Source organism: Melospiza georgiana, chromosome 13, assembly GCF_028018845.1.
Source record: "Melospiza georgiana isolate bMelGeo1 chromosome 13, bMelGeo1.pri, whole genome shotgun sequence".
Classification (NCBI taxonomy): Eukaryota; Metazoa; Chordata; class Aves; order Passeriformes; family Passerellidae; genus Melospiza; species Melospiza georgiana.
Window position 1 is genome coordinate 10,466,485 of NC_080442.1, and position 21,842 is coordinate 10,488,326.

At 39.9% G+C, this 21,842-nt stretch overlaps 1 protein-coding gene across 1 annotated transcript in view; it reads left to right on the forward strand.

Moving 5' to 3' along the window:
* GALK2 (galactokinase 2) overlaps positions 1-18,377 on the forward strand; it is a 46,786-nt gene extending 28,409 nt beyond the window's left edge. The window contains exons 8-10 of the mRNA XM_058033777.1: positions 3,113-3,323; positions 10,518-10,719; positions 17,874-18,377. Coding sequence (XP_057889760.1) covers positions 3,113-3,323; positions 10,518-10,719; positions 17,874-18,081 — 621 coding nt within the window. The 3' untranslated portion in view covers positions 18,082-18,377. The remainder of the gene's footprint in view (positions 1-3,112; positions 3,324-10,517; positions 10,720-17,873) is intronic.
* Positions 18,378-21,842: the final 3,465 nt, after the last annotated feature.

The following is a 21,842-nucleotide window of genomic DNA, read 5'->3' on the forward strand; positions in this document are numbered from 1 at the left end:
AAGTTGAAACAGGAAAGTCTTTTAAGCACCATTAAGCTAATGGAACTATGAACTAACATGCTGGGCCTTGCAATGATGCTTTAAAAGAAATTCTCATTCTAAGTGCCTTAGGATAGGCTTTTCCCCCCCTTTTCTGCTTTAGGTAATTCTAGAATTTCATACTGCTATACTGCATAGGCAAAGATGCCAACACAACATATCCCTGCTAGCATTAGTGTAGAACATTTTGCTATCAGTCAGTGAGTTCTTGATCATCCTGGTAAATTATCTTTCTTAGATTCTGTTCCTTTCCCTTCCCTCAAGAGAATCATTCTTTTGCCTTTCTCTTCCCCTCTCTCTGTTCTTGTAGCAGCCTCTCAGTGCTCTCCTGCACTCTGTCACAGTGAGTTTCCAGTTTAAAGACGTTTCCTGTCCTCACTGCTCCGAGCTCCCCCCGGCTGGGCTGGGGATGTCACCCCCCTGCTTCACCCTCAGCCTGGTGTGGGGCCAGCAGTGGCTGCAGCTGCAGGGCCACCATCAGCTCCTGGGCACAGGGCTCAGATGGCATTATAGAAATGCTATGTGTAAGGAAGTGATGCTGCTATAAAAGTATTCCTGGACTTACTCTTAGTCAGACTTTCTTGTATTTATATTTGTCCCATCATTTACCAAGTATGTTTTCCTCTCAGTTACTCACAGTTTTCCAGTGTGCCTATGTTGAACAATAAAGAATAATAAAGCCCAAAGATTCTATTTCCTGGCAGGTCAGAGCTGCTTGATGTCCATATCTTTAATCAATCTAGTCAGTGATCATCAAGCAAATATCCAACTGTGGGAGAAGTATTGGGATTAGTTTTTGCACATTAAAGAGATGGGATTTTTTTCCCCCCATTTCTGTTCCATGTCCATTACCATTCAAGCTGCTGCAGCTAAACTATTTTCAAAAACCATTTCTGTTTGCCCATGATATTTTTCCCAGTGCTGTTAGAATCAAACCTTTGCTCTAAGCAGGATAGACCTTTCCAGCAAAGCCGTGCCCACTGGCCCAACAGGGTCAGTTTCCATTTGGAACATTTGACCTGTAAAGCCCCGGTGTAGTGGTTTGCCTGAAATACAGCATCTCCCTTCAAGAAATGGGAACAGATGTGACAATGCATGTGGCATATTTCTGCAGGGGATTATTTATTAAAAAAGAAAGTAGAAAAAATTTTGTTGCCTTATAGAATAGTATTGTTTGTAAATTCTGTTTAACTTCTCATAATGAAGTCCAGGGGATGCTAAATATTGGGATGAAAGCATGAGGAAAATAATTTGCATTCATTTAGCACCTTGAAGAAGATGTGTATGCACCACCATACAACATATTTAACTAAAATGAAGCAGTAATTTTTATTGACTTATCAGTAAGTAAGCTAATATACAAATTACATAAAGGCTGTAGAGTTCTAGGTATTCAGAGTCTTTAAAAAGGAGGCCAGAAGTGACTTAACCAGTCTTTTACAGGAAAAATTGTCTCATGCTGATTTCTGCATTAGGCACTAAACAGTTCTGCTTCTTTCCCTACCACTGAACATGTAAAATTGTGTTTTAAATGGCAACAAAGTTATATGATGAGGATTTTGTTTGTTTTACTCTGCTGAGCCTCACATAAATCTGAGCGAGTCACTAGATGGCACCAAAAGTAGTTAATTTTTAGATACTGCAATAAAGCAAAACTGAAGGGGCCCCTGCAAAAAAAGCTCTGTTGGGGGAGAGCAAGAATCTACACCAGATAGCTCGGCAGCAGATCTGCTTAAATTTCATGCTGTAACTTTGCACAAAACAAAACAAATACTTTTCAGATATGTATCAAGAGAAATTATTTCAAACCAATCTCATTCTGAACCGGTGCTCATTGAGAAGAATAAAACACATTGGGTGAAATCTTGGCCTTGTTCATAAAAGATTTGAATGCTGATTTGTATAGAAAAAGGATTTAATTCCCTGGTCTTTCTATACTGTTTTAAACTCTTTCCAGACATACAGCTTGATTTGGAAGTTTTAAACTCAATTTAAATGGTGCAGCACTGGACACATACCATGTGCCTGTGAACACAATAAAATGACATTGCTGTGTACCTGCTAATCTTTGTTTTACTTTGTAATCTGATGAAATTACAGGTGCTAGGTCAATGACCACTGACTATTCATCTATCATTCATAACATCAAAATATTTCACCTTATGAGGAAAGGTGAAAATGCTTTACCATTTTCATTAGACGCATAGGAGCATCAACACATATTTCAGCCTTCCAGAGAAAAGCCTGTTGGACATTCTGTCTTTCAGGATTCTGGTGTGTTGTAGTAATGACTGTCAACTGCCAAAACATCACAAAGATACACAAAGCATGGTATCATTGCCAGGAGTGGGGAAAGCAGATCCGTCTATAACTAATAAATATCACAGCAACCATGTAGGAATGGAACAGATTCAGACCAACACTGTACCACTCCTTTAAAGGCTCAGAAGTTCCTTTAAATCTGATGTTAAAGAAAGTACTTAAATTTTACTTAGAACTTCAGAGATAGACAAAGGTTATGGTTATTCTCCCCACAAATCTTATGACCACTTTCATATTTTTAAGGCTATTGTGAGAAAAGGTTGTAATGACAACCTCAAATGTTCATCAGAAAATTCCAGGGGTGTATTGGAAATGTCAAACTGAAATGTTAGAGCAAATACTAATAGTATGGAAATAAACTTTTTAAGGACTTCTAGTGTTACTGCATTATAGCATTTGTATAAAGAGTTGTCCAGATGGGATTGTAAAAGGTTGGTAAGTGCTTGAAGTAACAAAGTCCATGGAAGAGGATAAATCACTGATCTGATTTCGAACAAATAATGCCAGTAGGGCTTTTACAGACAGTATCTGATTTGAGGGAAGAATACCTGTCATTCACATACCTTTAATAATAAATATAAGTATTGTCTGCTCTTTACTGATAGAAAGTAGGTTCTGATGGTTCTCAATTAAGAGGTGAAAAGAGAAAATGGGCCTTAAAGGTACTTACGGACAACTAAAAGTTTTAAACAGGAAAGCACAATATTTTCTGTTTTCGTTTTTTTTGGTTTTTTTTGTTTTTTAATTTTAGCTTCTCTCAAAGTCAAAAGGCCTGGAGTGGAGAAAAATGTTGAGACTCCATGATGTGCAAAGCAAGCTGGGAGTTAGCCTAGAGGAAATGCTGACCATTGTCGAGGAGGTATTACATCCTGAGCCTTACAGCGCAGAGGAAATTTGTAAATGCCTGGGAATTAGCCTGGAGGAGCTCCACTCTCAGATCCTTAGTCAAAACATGCAAGATGGTGAGCATATATAAAATGGTGGGGTTTACTGTACAATGTTTGTATTATATAAAAGTTTTATGCATTAATAAGTAGTTCAAGTGGAAGTCTTGCCAGAATACTTGGCTGGAATCTTGGTTGGGAAGTGAAAGAATTGATACCATCATCAATTGATATTTTCATTCTAACTTTTAACTTAAAATTGAGCAAACTTTGATTTTGATTGAACAGTTTCTAAAATGATGAAAATAGCAGATCGCTTAACTGGCGTTCAAGACCAGCAGAGATGGGCTTGTGCTTCTGTTCTTAACTGATAAATACATGATCACTTCCTAAAACAGTCACTGGGCAGCAAGTCTCAGCCTTTCTTGAGAAAGTTTCTGTCACTTTACTTTTTCTTCTAGGAAGATGTTGGTGGAGATGAACAATTTGCTATTTAAAGTGTTTCCCATGTATTATTGTTTAGGATTATACCAGGCAGTCATGAGCATTGTCACACATGAAATGAATCCTGGATTCATATAGTAGGGTTGCTAATAATACCAAATAATAGAGAATTTATGAAATAATTTGTTCGCATTCATAACAAGTTTCCAGTTGAGATCAGAATCTTCCTTTAAGAACTACAAAGAATCCTTCTTCCTTGTTTCCATTCTGTAGCATTAATACCTGTATTCTCTTGGAGCCAAATTACATCCTTATCAGTCCTTTCCAAGACTACTTTCAGGAATGTGTACATTGGATGTGTATAGATCTGTAACATACCTATCTATGCTGACACTTAAATAATCTGTTCATCTGGAGTGATTGTAAATTTTATATATTAACCAAGGACCAGGTCCTGAATTTTCAACTTGTTTTGCACCCCAGTGATATCAGACAGTATGAGATTATCTTATTGTCTAATTACACTGCCAGCAGATACCAGGATGGAATAAGATATCTTATTCAGCTCTTTATCTCCATAGAAAGAGTTTTGATAACTTTGTACTGTCTGTACATGAGGAATATAGGAACCATGTACCTGCACTCTGCAGCACTTTCCAGGGAAGCTGCAAGGTTGTAAATCTTACACAGTCCATGCACTCTCCCTTTCATGAAGCAAGACTATTAACTTACAGATGTTTATACTCCTTATACCTGGTTATAAAACAAAATTCTACAGTTCTGCAAAATTGAGTTGCTTATACAGGTTATCTTGATATTTAAAAAAGTCTAGATGAAAAATTTAGAAATAAAAGCCGTAAAAGAAACTCAAAGGAAATTTTATACTGTAGCTCTGAATACCATTTGCAGATGTTTGCTGAACAGAATCTCTTAAACTTGCATGACCGTGATTTCATTTGATAAGACCAATTAAAAAGGATTATGCTGAAAGCCTTTTTGCATGTACAATATAAAATTAAATAACAGATTTCTGTAAAACATGCAGAAGAAATAAGACAGACATAGAAAGAATCTAAATCTGCTGGGTTTGTTACACACTATACAGATTACACATTATGTTGGCTTTGGAATATCAGAGGCTGTTTGAAGAAAACATTTTTCTTACTTCCCCTCTACTTTCCCACTCTATTTTAATGACAATGCCTGGCTTCTTGATGTGAGAGAGAAAACATCCTGTTAAATAAGTAACCTCTTCAGAGGATTTCAGAGTGTCATTGAATTTCTTTGTTCAACATGAAGAAGAAACCATAACATTTAGGAGATCTTTTCATGCCCAGTGATCATTATAAATACTGTTTTTGTATTGGCATTATGTCTCATGTTTAAGGATCTAAAAGTGCTCTGTACATACTAAATTATCCTTAAGTCCAGCTTCCCCTCTACTCCTCCAGTGACAGTGCTGTATACTCACATAAAGTTTTATCAGTATGTAAGGGTGACCAGATAAAAACTCCACATCTCAAAGGAACATTCTATCGACTGGCTTTGGTCAAGTCCCAGGCCAGGTCTGGAAGCCCACAGCAACCCTGCATCCCTTTTATAGCAAGTATTCAAGGATTTCTGCAGTTCCCCACTGTACAGCCCATTCGTTCCCCATGTTCGGAGAACTACAGATGGTGTGTAAATCCTCTCTAAACTTTTTGCAGTTGTTCTTTGGTCAACTCAAAATCCTGAGTTTAAAGCTCCCTTGAAAATGTTTACACATGGATTGCACTTGTGGCTTCTGAACATCTCTAGAAAAATAATATTTATTACTTTCTAAGGTGCACTGTGCCATAATTTTGGCTTGGACTCGACTGCTTCACAGAACACATAGTGTGTGGTGATTGTGGGACATTAAGTATTTATAAGCTTCACCACAAAAGGATATTCTTCTGTAAAACACTGTATTCCTTTAACCATGAAATGTTTTTTCTTCTTAAATGAGGTATTTTTAAAACCCATTTTTCCTCTTCATATAAAAAAAAATTAATCTAATTCTGACATTTAAACCAGAGAATGAAAAAGCCATGGGAGGAGTAGGCATCCATTTTCTGTGTGGATTTGGCTGTTTAACTCCTATTTGTCCCCTGGAAAGAGAATTCTAAATCTGTGCTGCAAATTCCACTGGTGCTTGAACAGCCATTCATGGGTGTTGATGGTGACCTGAGTGCAGGAACAGTTTCCACACTCCCTGCACTGATGGGTGTAGGTGAGGGGGTCTCGAGTGTTCTGTCAGGCAGCTCAGGGGCACATAAAGCTCTCTCTGTGCATCAGATGTCCTGCATGACACCTCCAAACTGACAGGCTTCAGAGCACTTTCCAGTTTAAGGGTCCAGGTGCCTAGTTCAGCCTTGCCCTGATCCATGTCATGGAGAAATTTTGGGAAATACCACAGAAACTGAAATATGGCTACTCCAGGCAGATGCCATACCTAAAAGATGGAGGCTTTGGGGTGTGCCACAGGTTAGGCACAGGCACTGAATAGTCCAGATTAATTGCAAAAGTCTGTAAAGCCATCAGTCCTCTGGAGGAAAAATCACTTTAAACCAGTAGTTATCATGATCTCAAAACAGGTGTCTGCTAAATGTGTCACCGAATCCAGCGATGACTTGTCCCCTGGTTTATTTTCAGAAAGCTGGATTGCAAGCAGTTACTTGAGCAGTCCCAGTAGAGTAACTGTTCCCCACTTCAAGTAGGGGGTTCACAATCTGGCTCAAATTAAAGCCATCTGGCAGCATTTTCTTATATACATTATGAGCCAGAAACCTTCACCCTCATCATGTTCAATCAGCAGGATGCCTAACAGAGAAGGGTACAATTCCACGTGAGTAATGGTGCTAGAAGCTGTCCCCTACACAACTGCGTGTCCGTGAGTTTTTCCGGTTGTAAATTTCTGACAGTCCCATCAGCCATGTGTAGCTCATTAATCTCCAGTGAAATGTATCTTTAGAAGCTGCCAAAGCGACTAGAAAAAAATATATTGCCTGGAGAAGTTGGTCTTTAGCTAAAGGTCAGATAGAATTGTACAGGAAGCCTCTACAGAAAGGAATCTGCTGAATTTGAAGTTGTAACAAATAATAGGAGTTGCTGAGAAGCCACAACATTTACTTATACAGAAAAAAAAAAATCCTTTAAATGGACTGGACAGGTTTGCACAATTGCTAAAATTAAAAATATGACCATACAGTTGAAAATCCACAGTAAACATTTCTGTTATATTTAGTTAACCCACAATTATTTGGGTCTAATAGCCCAGATTTTTGTCTGTTAAGGGATTTTATATGGATTTTGGACAAGCTTTCATTAACATTATTCTGCTGGGTCACAGCAACTTGGAAGGCTCTTGCTGCAGTGCTATCTACTAGTGCCCTGGAAAATGGCACCATTTTTTCAGGGGCATTTGGTGGTTTGTAAGTGAACTGAATTTACCTGTGCATGGGTGACCTGACAGAAATCCTCTGCAGGAGCAAAACTCAGAGAACTCGAAAGTTGAAGTGGGAGAAACCAGGCCTTTGTTATAGTTGAGTGGATTAGGAAAGTATATTTACATTTTTGGTCTAATTAATTACTTAATTCCATACATTATAGTAGCCTTAAGGATCCACATGCTTTTAAGAATCTGGCATTTGTTCCCTAACCCTGCTTTTTATGCTCTCCTTTGAGCACCACAGAAGGTGAGACCATATAACCCAGTTCTGTGCAATCCTGCAAGGGTTTCTTTGAGGGCTTCCGTTTTTCCTCTTTCAGAGCACTCCAGCCTTGGCTCAGATATAAACTAATCAGGTGTGGACCCTCTGGTTTTGTTTCTTTTAACTGTGACTGGCTTAGCAAATGAGTGAGTATGGCTTAGGAAATCAATGGAGCTCATATACAAGCTGTGATGCAGCAAACAGATTCCAATATAGATGCGACTTTTAGAAATATCATCTGTACTCTGTCTTCAGTTAGGTAAAGAGGGTTTGTTTGGACTGCCCATCCAAACAGAAGACATAGAAGAAAGTTTCTGTATTATCAGAGGCATTTGGTGTTGAAAGCTGAAAATGCGTGAATCATATCATTATTTTAGAATAAGGCTTAGAGAGTACCGAGCTGTTTGCTATCCTGAAGATAATTTTTGCTTGAAAAGAAAACTGCCTGAGAAGAAAAGCAAGCTATAACAAAAATTTTTAAACACAAACATAATTTTTTGGAAATAAAATGCTGCCTATAACAGACCCATAGCTAATGCCAGGATCCCAGCCCTTAACCGGTACTCATTTGGTAAACGTCAGCAAAGGAGTCTGCAAATAACACACAGCCACTCTCTGCTGCCTGGAAGGAGCCAGAGGAAGCTGTGTCAAGGTAGCAAATTCCCCCCTCCACTGAGAGGCTCTCCCAGAGAGAGGAGACAGCCCAGGACACAGGACACAGCTCAGGTCCCCTGGCTCACAGCCAGAGCCAAGAGCCCATTGTGGTTGCCAATTCCCATCATGACGAGCACAACACAACCCCAGAGGTTTTAAGGTAATCTGGCCAGTAGAGCACTGCTCTACCAAAGGGTGGTCTCCGAATCAATCACAGCCTTTGGCAAGTCTGTGGCCTGACAATTGAAACCAGACATGTTTTCAGTTCATTCTTTGGGTTACTACTGTTCTATGGTGATTTACAAGAGAGTGTGAGCTATGGCAATCTCTCACGCAACTTTAGATATTCCCTAAACGAATGCACATTTAGAAATCTCCTTGCTCTAAAACAATGCCTCATAAGAAAAGAATATTTAAAGAGAAACCATCCTTAAAAATAGGCCAAGCTGCCTTTCTTCAGCGTTCAAAATAGAGGCACCACTTTGCAAAACACAGTGCAACTCACTCCAGCAGCAATGAAATCAGAAACTAAAATATGCTCTTCCCGTGTCATACTCTCAAGTCCATGGTACTGGGGGGCACTCAATTTTCTCATTTCTGTCCTAGTTTGAAATGCTTTCAGAAGGCCTGTTCACAAGACAAACAGCACAGGGTTTCTCAGTAGCAGGCTGTATTGAATTACAAAATAAATAGGAGCAGAAGCAATATCAGCAGTAGCAGAACATTGCTATGTTAAATGTTTCTGTCTCATTTTAGACTAGTTCTGTCTCAGCACTATTTTCAGCATTTACAGTTGTGAAATACTCTGGAGAAAAAAAAAGGCATTATAGAGGTGCTGATGAAGTTTTAGTTTGTAAGGATTGCTGCCTGGAGTGTTCAACACGAGAGACTTCATACTGAACCTAATTTTATTTCCAGTCTTTCAAGGAAGATTTCTACATGTATTTGCAAATCTAGATTACTGAAAGTGTCAGAAGTGGTTCCAGAACTTGGCAGTCTCCACAGAACAGCCAAGTAGGAACTCTGTGGGACTGGGTCAGACAGCAAGTTCTATTTTAAATACAGGGCTGGTCTTGCTTCTCCTTTTACCTCTATTTGAGAGTTTTATCAGCCATTTTAGAAAGCAAGAGAGACCAAGAGTTGAATTGAGAGAGAAACTTCACTCTAAAGGAGAATTTACATGCAGAAAAAAAGAAGATGAAGGATGTTCTGAAGTGCTCTAGCAAGGCTTTGCTGTGCTAAAATAAGGAAACAGTGCAGTGGGTGCTCCATATTGAGGTTAAAGTCCATTAATATTTACCACCCAAACAGCTCACACAAACCAATTAAGTCATAAATTAAATTATGTCATGCATGCTTCTGGTGAACAATACTTCCTAAATAGTAGCCATGGTATTAAAGCAAACAGAACTATATTGGGAGAGGAAAACAATGGACTACAGCACAACCTTGGGAACAGCAGATCAATTCTCAAATATTAGTTGCAAACCAAACCTTCCTGTAAATATGGGTGGCTTGTGGTGTCTTTAACCACAGCCATCTCCTTCCTTTTTGTGCCCCATTATTCAGGCTTGGTGGAGGTCTCTACGCTGACGGCCACACAGGTTTGGGCACCCCCCTGACCCTTCCCAGCAGAATTGCTTTTTCATGGCACAACAGAAAAAATTTAGCCAAAATCCTTGCACTAGTCTTTGATCTTAGTAGGTCAGTACTAACCTGTCTGGGCTTGGCATCTCTTCACATCCACACAGGCAGCACTGACACTGGCAAGTAACCTGTACCAAAAGTGAACCCTGAAAACCAAAGTGAAAGCACCTGTTCTCTTCATGGTACCTTTAATCCAGTATTAACTACAGTCACAGTGAGCCTGCATTGTTGAGAAAAATTGGGTGGTGTTTTTTGTTGTTTGGTGGTTGTTTTTTTCCAAGTGAAGGTCCATCTGCACAGTTCCACAGTTGCTGCAGATTTGGCCTGGAGCAGCCACACACAAGGCCCTGGGCCAGCAGGTGCTGGCTGACAGCTGCCTGCAGGGCACTGGGGACCCTCCAGGTGTTCTGCTGATATTCTGCCTGTGTTCTGCTGCTATTTGAAAACCTGAGAGCTTTAGATTAATGCCCTAATGCTGTCACTGCCAACCCTTAAGCTTCTGCCTTGCCTCTGCAAAGTAAGAGGAGAGACTGAGCCTGTTCAGTGGCACAGGAAATAACCAGAGCATGTGCATGAAGCTGTCAAAATGAAAAAAGATGTGTACATTGCATTTTGATAACCTCTAAACATTATGTTTTATTAGGGCTTTGAAAGAAGATGTAGGAGAACTTTTGCAGAAGACTTTCAGCCTAGCGAGTTCTCATATAAAGGATAAATTGCTAAAACCCCACAATTCTATTATGTTTTTGTATGTTGCTTTTGTAGCAAATAATAATGCAATTTTCTTTTTGTGTAGTTTCCACCTTTAAGTTATACCAGCGTGCAAAGCACGTGTACAGTGAGGCTGCCAGAGTGCTGGAATTCCAGAAGATTTGCAGCGAAGCACCTGCCAATGCACTCCAGCTGCTGGGAGAATTAATGAAGCAGAGCCATATCAGCTGCAGGGAGATGTATGAGTGCAGCTGTCCTGAACTGGACCGCCTGGTCGACATCTGCCTGTAAGTTGTGACCACAAGGAAGAGTAATCGCCTGTGGAGAATACGGTTCGAATTGAGGAGAAAACATCACATCCTTGGCTATTGCAATCTTAAAATGAAAGTATTCTTGTCTCTTCTTACAAAATTAATCTCCTGCAGGGACATTACATGGTCAATTGTTTCCCTGCTGACATCTGTGTAATACTTTCAGATGAAAGCCACGGTTTATGGCTTTATTACAGATTTTGCTTTTGGACTGACTCATCGTCACAAGTGTTACGTTAGACTGCTGGCTACTCTTTTTTAAGTTGCAAAAGAAGTCATAAGTAGTTTTCTTAAAACATCATCTTACTTGTTCTATCTGAACTGCTACTTTTTCTCTATTTCTTAGAATTACAGCACCATAGAATGATTTGGTTGGAAGGGTCCTTAAAGATCATCATGTTCCAACTCCATGGGCAGGGACACCTTGCACCAGACCAGGCTGCTCAGAGCCCCATCCAAACTGGCCTTGGACACTTCCAGGGATGGGGCATCCAGTTTCTCTGGGCAACCTATTCCAGTGCCTCACAACTCTCATATGAAAGAATTTCTTTCCAATAGCTAATCTAAATCTACATTTCTCATGTTTCTTAACCATTTCAGTACTGCTGCCACAGGAGTTCCAGGGAAAAAATGAGCTGTTCTACAATCTTAGGTTGTCTTGGATTTATAATGAAATGTAGTGAAATGCCATTTGCATTTTTTCAATTAAAAAATAAGTTGTCCAGGGTATCAGATAAGTTGGACAGCATTTCACTGTTTAAGAAATGTGTGCTGTTACAGGGGTTGACACTCTGCTTCTCTCTGTGCTGTTTGAGCTTTCCACATATAATTAAGTCCCCATCTCTGCCTCAGCATTAATCTTTCAGCTGTGATCCCTTCCTAACTCAGTTTGGTGGTGAGGAAACAATCTCAATTCCAAAGTACATTCTCTGAGTGCCATTTTGTCCCTTCTCTTCTCTCCATACACAGGCTGTTGTTTCCATGGCTCAGCTACAGGGGACAATCAGATCTGGTACAATCGTGTGTTAATCCACAAAGTAAAAACAAACACTTAGTACTCACATCCTACACAGCATTTCATCCCTCCAGCAGAGTCAGCATCAAACAATGGACACATTTCAGTCCTTCCTTATTTCTCTTTTTCTGGTATAGTTAATCACAGGACAGACTACCTTTCATCTAAATCCAGTGCCTATAGAAGGAATTTAGTGGTTGGTGATCATTTTAACAGTGGCTGGGGAAATAAACAGTTGCCCAGCTGGGCTATCCCTGCCTCTGCTCCAACCACCCTGTCCCACCTGCTCCCCACAGTCCCATAATGGCTCCATGGTGATGCCACCCTCCTAACTTGTGCCCCTAATTATTCCTTCTTCTCCTTGGAGAAGGGTATGCTTACTTTGGGAAACTGCCCTAAGCCAGAGCATTATGGCCCTGCCAGAAGGGAAATGTGGGGTGACACAAATGTTTCCAGGCCTGGGTCAAGAAATGTTGTTTCACTGTCTTTTAGAAGCAGATATCCCATCCTCTCTCTACATCTTTTCAGTCTTGAAGAAAATAAACAGTTTCAATTTGAAGTTTAAAAAATTAAATAATTAATACCTTACCACCTTTAGAAATTAGTCTGGCTTAGAATGAAAATATCAATTTTACAAGCATGCAATTTACTGTATTATTTTTTTTCTGCACTCATGGATTTTTTAAATTGCAGTACCCATTTATCAGGTTTGTAAATCAATAGAGTATGAAACATGATTATTTAGGTGGGTCTGATTTGTTTTGCAGACAAGATGGAATGTGTGCAAGCCAAAATGTCTTTCTGAGACAGAAATGTACAAACCTAAAAACTGAACAGAAGACTTCTGGACATTGAGAGATTATTTTGCATGTGGGATACACGTGCTCTTTTGTGCTAAAACACAAAGCAGCCTGATAGCCACTGGACAGACTGATAGCAACTGAGCAGAACAAGTTTTGATTCTTCTCTTGGGACCCAGTCCAGGGTGTAACTCCCAGACTGTGTTCAGTTTATTGTATCACATAGTGACCACATCATACAATAAGCTGTGACAGTCACTCAGCAGGACAGTTCCACCAGAGTTACCCCAGCTGCTCAAAGGGAACTGCTGATCTGAGTGTGAGAGGGGAGAACCATCTCCAGGGCCAGCTGGAGACAGAGACTGAGCTCCACTGAAGGATCAAAGATCTTGGGCAACGAAGTCTTGATCCTGTGCAAGGCACTGGTATTGCTTGTTCTGAGGCACCACTGGCAGGGCAGGAGCCTTATATTAACATCTGCATTGCTTTTGATACAGTAACTGCCCAGAGCTGGTGCCTCAGTCAGTGCCATCCAATGAATGCACCTGGCAGATCTGAGGAACCCATTCTGACAGGGCCTGTTCTCAGGAAAGCTGGGAGGAAACTGTCCTGCCCTGGGCAGGGGACAACAAGCAGGTACAGCCTGGCCAGATGTGCTCTGCAGTGTGGAGTTACCTGTGCCACGTTCCAGCAGACACAGAGTTACCTGTGCCATGTTCCAGTATACACAGAGTTACCTGTGCCATGTTCCATTATACACATTGCCATGTTCCAGCAGACACAGAGTTACCTGTGCCATGTTCCAGCAGACACAGAGTTACCTGTGCCATGTCCCAGTATACACAGAGTTACCTGTGCCATGTTCCATTATACACATTGCCATGTCCCAGTATACACAGAGTTACCTGTGCCATGTTCCAGTATACACAGAGTTACCTGTGCCATGTTCCATTATACACATTGCCATGTTCCAGCAGACACAGTTACCTGTGCCATGTTCCATTATACAGAGTTACCTGTGCCATGTTCCATTATACACAGAGTTACCTGTGCCATGTCCCAGTAAACACAGAGTTACCTGTGCCACGTTCCAGCAGACACAGAGTTACCTGTGCCATGTTCCAGCAGACACAGAGTTACCTGTGCCATGTCCCAGTAAAGCAGTGAGCATGGCAGTGACAGCCTCTGGCAGCAGGAAGCTCAGCACAGGAATGGAAATTGTGTCCCCCATTTGTGCTGAGCTCTGTGCTTCCATGGTGACACAGCTCCAGCCAGCTCAGGCAGGGGGACACTGGCTGGCAGGCAGGAGCACAGCCACAGCACCAAAAGGAAAGCAGCATTTAGGATTTTTTCTAAATTAAATAAAAATTCATCAGAGCATTTCAGTTCCAGGGAGCAAAATATAAACAGTAAAGGAAAAAAGTGATGTGTGTGCCCATGTAACATCAGATTTCTGATTTACCAGCAGAAGAGCCCACAGTATATGATGGCAGAGCTAAGTACCACAGTGGAGTGTCATTCAGATGGAATGATTTCAAATTTATATATTAAAATTATTTCATCTAGGTTTTTTTATTGTATTCTTTGCACAGAAAAAAGTAAATTGTTTGTTCATTATTCTTTGCAGTCTTGTCCCATCAAGAAGATTTCCTAAGAAATGTATCTTTCTTCTCTAGAATTTTAGTATTAAATCTTTTTCTGATTCAGTAATTAGATTTCTAAAAGTGTATAGCTCTTCTGGATGAATGCAGCTTAAGCCACCATCTAATTTTTGGAAAAAAAAGTCTTAACTTTTCTTAAGTTGTACATTAAAAAACCTAAAGAACATAAAATCACTAGTCACTCCAGGAAGACTTGGCTGATGTGATTATAGAAATGGTCAGGAACTACATAAATTACATTCTTTACTCACAATGATATACAGCCGCCCTGTAACTTTCAAAAGCTTTTCCAAAAATACATTCCACAGAATTGCCTGAGTCTACTGCTGCTCTCTCCTTACAAGGTTTAAACTGTGAAGAATAATCTGCATATCCAGATGTTTTCTCTTTTGCCTAGATCTTTATGTTTTAGTGTATAACCTCTGCCAAGAAAGAAAGGGATCCATACTTGCTGTGGTTTGTAGTGCTGAAAACTGTAACCACGAGTTGGTCAGTTGTTTTTTTCACTTTGCAAAGATTGAAGACTTGTGCTTTCTCTAACCCTCCTCATGCTCTTAGTAGCTGGTTTACCTGTTAGTCTTCTAAAGCAGGTAACACAGCAGATTACTAAACAGTTAAGGGACAAAAAATCTGATGTGAGCTCCTGAGTAAGTTAGGTACTCTTGAAAATCTCTCAGTCCTTAGTGTTGCACATAACTTACTTTCATTTTCTTACTCTCCATCTTTTGGTGCTATAAATCCTGATAATTTTTGTGTTCCCAGCCATGCCTCTTACATGACAGACAGATGAATCCTCTCTGACCACTTTTAAAAGATACAGATTGTACATTACATCCAGGTACATTATGATAGCAAACACAATCCTGCATTTTGTCAAGACTCTTACCATTTCTACTGGTGATTTTCTTAAAGCAGCAGAGCCTGCAGTCATGGCATAATTTGAAATTTCAACAAAGCCAGAAACAGTTAAAGATGCTATCCAAATGCAAACTAAATTACAAAGCATAATAAGCACAATCCTCTCCATTTATGGATTTCAATCTTACCGCGTCAACTCCATGCCTTCTGAAAAGCTACTTCATAATTTTAAGTATTTCAAATTAACAATATTGCTCTGGGGGTTTTTTACCTCTTAAAAGCACAGTTATTTTTAAAATGGACTACTACCATGTCTTGCCCACTGTTTCCATATACCAAACTATGGGATTTCCTATTTACTCCCTCCTTTTATTCTTTTATTCTTCTTTCCTTTGCTGCACTACTCATATTTTTACTCATTTACACCCCCATAAGCTAATTCTCTTTATATCCAGTGAAGACTGGAACAAGATACACAAACATTTGCAGAAGCAAAGGCCAGACCCTGGGACTGGGGGCTGAGTGCCCCAGCCCTGGAGTCCAGCCCCAGCACCCTGCTCGCTGCAGCACAGCCCAGCATGAAACACATGAAACCCACAGCTCCCACTGCGTGGGGCAGCTCCTCATCCACAGGATTGTCTGCTCAGACTCCTCTCCAAAAGATCCCAGTGCACAAGAGGAGTGTCTGGCCAGGAATCCCACTTTACCAGAGGGGTCCAGCTTAGTACTGAACTGATTAAAACTTTAATGAGGCAGTTTCAGACCTGTTCCAAAGAGAACTTCTTTGTGTTTGATCTAGAAACCTCCCAGGCACCACATCTCCTGCAGACATAGAATTAGGTGCTCTCTCCTGGATCCACGTAGTACCAGGTACCTGGTTTTCAGATGGTGCAGCACTGCCCATCAGGTTTCTCAGCAGCCCCAGGTGGCTGCTATCACCACATTTGACACTGTTAAGCCACAGTATTTTGAAACACAGTGACTTCAGCTCTGCAACAGGCATATTTTCTGTCTACTTTATGCTTTATTTCTACTAAGTATTCGAAAATGACTCAGTAAAAATGAGGCATGAGCATGACCACAGAGAATTATGAAATCAATAAAAGGTTCAGAACAATTCTGAAGGGATTTTGGTTGCCTACCAAAATAAAAACCAGACACCATCTGAAATACGAAGTTCTGTCTGAGGTAACAGACAAAATGAGTACAGACAATTGATTTAACGGACACTGAGAAGTGGATTGGGCCTTATAAAGTCAATGGGAATATCCTTATTGATTGCAACTGATACTGGATTGGGTCCTGCTCATTTTAGGAGGTTGCTCCATGGACCAGAAACTACCAAAATTGCATCAGAGAATGAGTGGCTTACAGGAATAACAATAAGTAAAATAAAACATCAACAGGAAATGCAGAATGAACATAAAATCGAGTCAATATGAAGGGTGGCACCACACAGACACACTGAAGAAAGTGTTTCTGTTCAAGAAGAGATGTGTGTTTAGAATCAAACACATATGCAAGTACTTGCTTGAAATATGACCTAAACCTCTACTAACCCAGCACTACACCAGATTCATTTAACATAAAATGCACACATGAAGAATTACAACAGCCCACTCTAAATAAGCTGTCATTTTCCAATGCTAGTCACATGATATTGTCTCTCCCTCTAACATATTCTAGGGCTGGTGAATCTCTCTATACATGGCAATTGGAAACAAATCAAAAGTATTTGTTTGTAAGTCAGATTAGATCTCCCACAAGAATAAGATTTCAGAAGAGTTTTCTAAATCTGACTGGTTCTGTTCTCATTAAGTTAGAAAAGCCCCAAAGTAACTCATTACATGGTCTTTTCCTACTTTTTCCAAGTAAAGATCAGGAACACAGGTAAGCAAACTATTGAAAACAGTGCTAAATTCTAATGAGATGGCATCTGAGTCTTGCAGTGTAACAGCATGGGATTTGCTCTAAGACATTTCTAGCAGGCCAGTGTCTTGAGGCTGGGAATGGTTTATATTTTGCATGTCATTTATTTGTCATTGTTCTTTCTGTTCACACTCCTCATTAAGAGCATTTTTTTTTGGTTTTGGGACTACATTCATACTTTACCTCTACTGCTGTCAGTCTTAAGTTCTTGAGGTTCCTCTAAAGAGAGATACTCACCTATGTCCATTCAGCACAAACACAAGTTTATGTGAGTTTATTTATACAGAGTGCAGTGACTCTATGACTTTTTGAGAGTCTCTGAACTCTCCTTTTCTTGACTGGCATGCTCAGTAGTCATGCAGAAGCCTGTGAATCTTCAGCATGGTTTAGATCTGTCCTGGAAGAATAGAGCTATTTGTCTTTGCCACATTAGAAAATGGCTTGCATGCCTACATCCTGTGCAATTAGTTTATGAACCCTCTTTTGTTATTTTTGTCATGTATTTCTGTTTTCACTTCTGATGTCTTATGAATGTTGCTAACACAATTCCTTTCTTCTCCTGCTTTCTTCATCTCAGCTGTGCTGTGATCCTAAAAACAGCTGATGCTGAAGCTTTAGAAAACAAGGGGACTTTTGGAGCTGACAGAAATTACTATATTGCAGTTTAAGGCATCAGTACTTTTCTTAGGTCCAAAAGGGTAACTGCAAATTTCTGTAGTGTTACATACAAGGAAGTGAACATCAGAAAAGTCTGATGACATGGGAATACTCAAAACACATCTGAGTTTTCTATAAAAATTTATATATGACAAAGTACCTCTTTTTGGTTTATTTTACATTATTTTTTCCCCTGTTATTTTCCTTTAGGCAATTTGGGGCCATTGGGTCACGTCTGACTGGAGCTGGATGGGGTGGCTGCACTGTGTCAATGGTGCCTACTGACAAGCTGAACACTTTCCTAAAAAATGTAAAAAAAGCTTATTACCAAACGGATGGCCAAAGGTTAGCAGGGGAGAATAACAGCCTGTTTGCTACCAAACCTGGAAGAGGAGCTTTGGTTTTTGTTGAGGCCTAAAGAACGTAAAAATTTTAAAGAAACTATGTAGAGCATGTAGAACTGGCAGTACTTCCCATGCCACAGTACATGAATGCTTTTTTCTGGTTTGTATTGTAATGAGCAGTTGCTATTATCAAAATGTATTTCTGAAGAAGCAATTAAAAGTAAACTCTTTGATTATAAAAGTCTTTTTTCCCCCATATTAAATATATCTTTCTTCCCCCATATTAAATATATCTTAAATATATCTTGATTTACTAAAACCTAATGATAGGGAAAACTGAAATTGAAATAAAGATGATGATTTGTTACAGTGTCTCTCTCTTCTTTTCCCATTACTGTATTAAAAGAGAGATGAGGTGTGCAATGAGCTGCCTCAGTGGAGGGAGGGTACCTTGCAGTGTTTGCAGGGCTGTTCAGTGCTTTTCCTCTTCAGGTCCTGGGCATTGGTTTTTTTTGGAGTGTTCTGTAAATAAGGAAGATTAAATTGAAGCACTAAAAAAATTGGAAGGGCCTTGCTAAACATCTGAAGTTTTTTTTTTCTCCACAAGTAGGATAATTACTGTTGTAATTGATGATAATATTGGAGGAGCACCTGCAGGCCAAGTAAAGCATTAGGAATACATTATGTTGAGTAGGACTTTTCTCCTAGGGATATTTCTTAGTGTCTTTGTGAAGGTATGAAAGTGTCAACAAAAATGAATGCTATTCATGAGCTGTATGATGTGACAACTTAAGTGAATGAGCAAATAATGAAGCCAATGGATTTTGAGTGATCCAAACACCAAACTCTCATGCTTGAGTCCCAGCTGTGCATCTACATCATAGAACATTTTTATTTTATGCAAAACTGTTATAAAGGACTAAATACGATCTGCTGACCATGTAAAAGAACAATTAAAATGTAGAAGGAATAATTAATGAGAGAATTTACTGAGTTGTACTAGGCAAAAGTAAGTCCTAGGTAGGGAAACTGTCATTGACATTACTGACAAATTCTGACCTTGCTACCACTGTCTGCTCCTGCCATCTCCTACAACTGCTCTGGCAGTACAGAACCACAGTTCATAACCTGCCTCCTCAGCAGGAGAAATAGTTGTGATTGCAGAAAGGGCACTGTACATTAGGATCCCCCAAAGATGTCCTAACCCTGCTCCCAAAGGGAAAGTCAGGCTCCTGTGGCCTCTCTCTTGCACAAACTTCCACTTCTCTGCTCTCTCCAAAGAAAACCAAAGAGGAGATTTGGTTGTGTCACAGCCCTTGCAGCCATAAAAGACACAGCAAGAGTTGGCCCTGGGCACGTTTTTGTGATGCTAAGCACAAGTTAATGTCCAGAAGTCTGCATCAAATTAGAGATCTCTCAAATTTTCTGTACATTACCCATGCTAATTCAGGCCAAACCCAAATTCTCAGAAGCTCCTCATTCTGTGAGAAGACACTGCCAAATCTGAGCACAGCAGATGAATGACAGCCAATGCAAACTACCAGATCTTTTCAGGAACCTCAGAGGGGAATGTCATAGCAGTAATATCAGTAGAGAAGATCTCTTATTTCTGAAAACCAGGAAGAATGGAAGAGAATGCTTGGCTCAAGTAAATCAAACACTCAAGAGGAAAAGGATGGGCTCTGGGCACAAGGTGGGGAGAGGAAAGGACGATTTGGAGGCAGGACAGTTACAAGGATGCATGTGAGAAGAGGAAAGTGAGGGAGAGGGGAAACAGTTCTGAACAATTGGCAGAATAATACAATGGGCTGATCTTAAACATTCCCTATTGCCATCTTGGAAATTTATTACTGTATAACCAATTTGTAATGTAGTAGATATACTGTGCATTCAAATAAAACTGTAGTTATAGGACCCCCAAAAGTAAAAAAATCAGATAAGTATCTTCAACAAAGTGTAAAATAACCACTGATATTTTAAAGAAAATATTGTTATTGCTTTGTTACCAACTGCCTAACAAAATACAATCCTGAGCTTACTCCAGTGAGTTCCTATTTATAATCCTGTCATAAAAATGGAGCAGAATACAGTAAATACCAGTCCCTTAGTAAGATATTTGCATAAAACTTCAGTTCAGCTGGATTAATGGAAACAGTAATCAGCATATGAGCAGAACAAAAATATATTATGGGGGTTTTTTCTTCTTTTTTAAACTGAGCAAGACACACAAAGTCATAGGATCTTCCCCACAACACACAGGCTGCAGCACATTTCAAAATTTTTCTGACAATGAATCTTATAAATTATATTCTCATAAACAAAGAAAAGGAAACCAGATATTAAAGGAAGACAGTATAAAAGAATAAAACCAAAAATTCTAAACTTCTGATGAATCTCTTTCCAAGTAAAATTTAGACCTAATTTCCATGGAAAAACCTACAGAATTCAATTCATATAAAAAAGGCACTCAGGCATTTTTATTTACTGACTATATACAGGAAGTAAATGTTCCTTTTTAAATGAACAAAAAATGTTTTTGGGATTTTGTTTTGCTGGCTTTTTAAACCTTTAAAGACCTGTTTCTCCATAATGGTAAAACTCCCCAGTGATCAGAGCATGACAACGAGAAGGGGCAAAGGTATTACAAGTATCTCTAACAATAAAGCAAGAAGATTTTGATGGAAATGTCTAAGTCTAGAGCAGCAGCTCATGAACATATTGCCTAAGCAAGGTTTTCCAGGTCTGTATTTTTAGTGGCTTTTCCTGACTACCTTTCAAAAATCTCTTCTATAGCTAGAGTAATGCTGATTGGTAAATCAGATCATATAATTGTTTAGGTTGGAGAAGACCTCTAAGACCATCAAGTCCAACCATTGAGCCAGCACTGACAAGTGCACCACAAACCCTGTCCCCAGGTGCCACACCAACACATCTTTTAAATCCCTCCAGGGATCACCACCACTGCCCTGGGCAGGCTGTTTCAGTGCTTCACAATCCTTGCCATGAAGAACTTTTTCCAAATATCCAATCTAAACCTCCTCTGGTGAAACTGCTGATCAATGATGGAATGGCTCAGTGAGCCCTTCCACCAGGTCTCTCGGTTCCCTTGGGTGGATCCATCCAGCCCCAGAAACTTGTGAGTGTGGAAGTCAAGTGGCAGTGAAGTCACTGACAATCTCCCCTTGGATTACAGGTGCTTCATTCTGATCCCTGTCCCTCTCCTCCAGCTCAGGGGGTTTGGTACTCTGAGAACAACTGCTCTTACTATTAATGCCTTCTCTGCCTCAGTCCTTAAGTGCCTCAGGCGTTTCCTCATCCTTTGTTACCCCCTGCACCCAATAAAGGTTAGCACAAGCTATGATTATCCGTGGAGTGTAATTTTATCTTAGGCCTGACTGTAATTCATTCAATCAGGAGTTTAATCTTAGCGTGCAGTAAATGGGCTCTAAACACTTCCAAAAAGGATCTGGAATGGAGACACTGTTAGACATCTGGGTGCAGCATCATTGCCTGGTGCCATATTAATACCCTGTATTAGGGTAATCCCACTGACATGTATGTCTTCATCACTGCACTTGCTGACTGTGTCTCTCACACAGGAACACGCTCATCCTCTGAAATAGCACGAAAGCAATTTCACCATTCATTCGACAGGAGGGGATCAGGACCATGCATTTGACGTTTGCTGTCTTGGACACAGCACACACACACAGACATATGGCAACCTAATATATAATAATTACTTACATAACATTTTCGGGAATATTGGTTCCTAGTTAATATGACCTGAATGCCAACTTTTATTTTAGCAACTGCTGAGTACTCAGTCAGTATA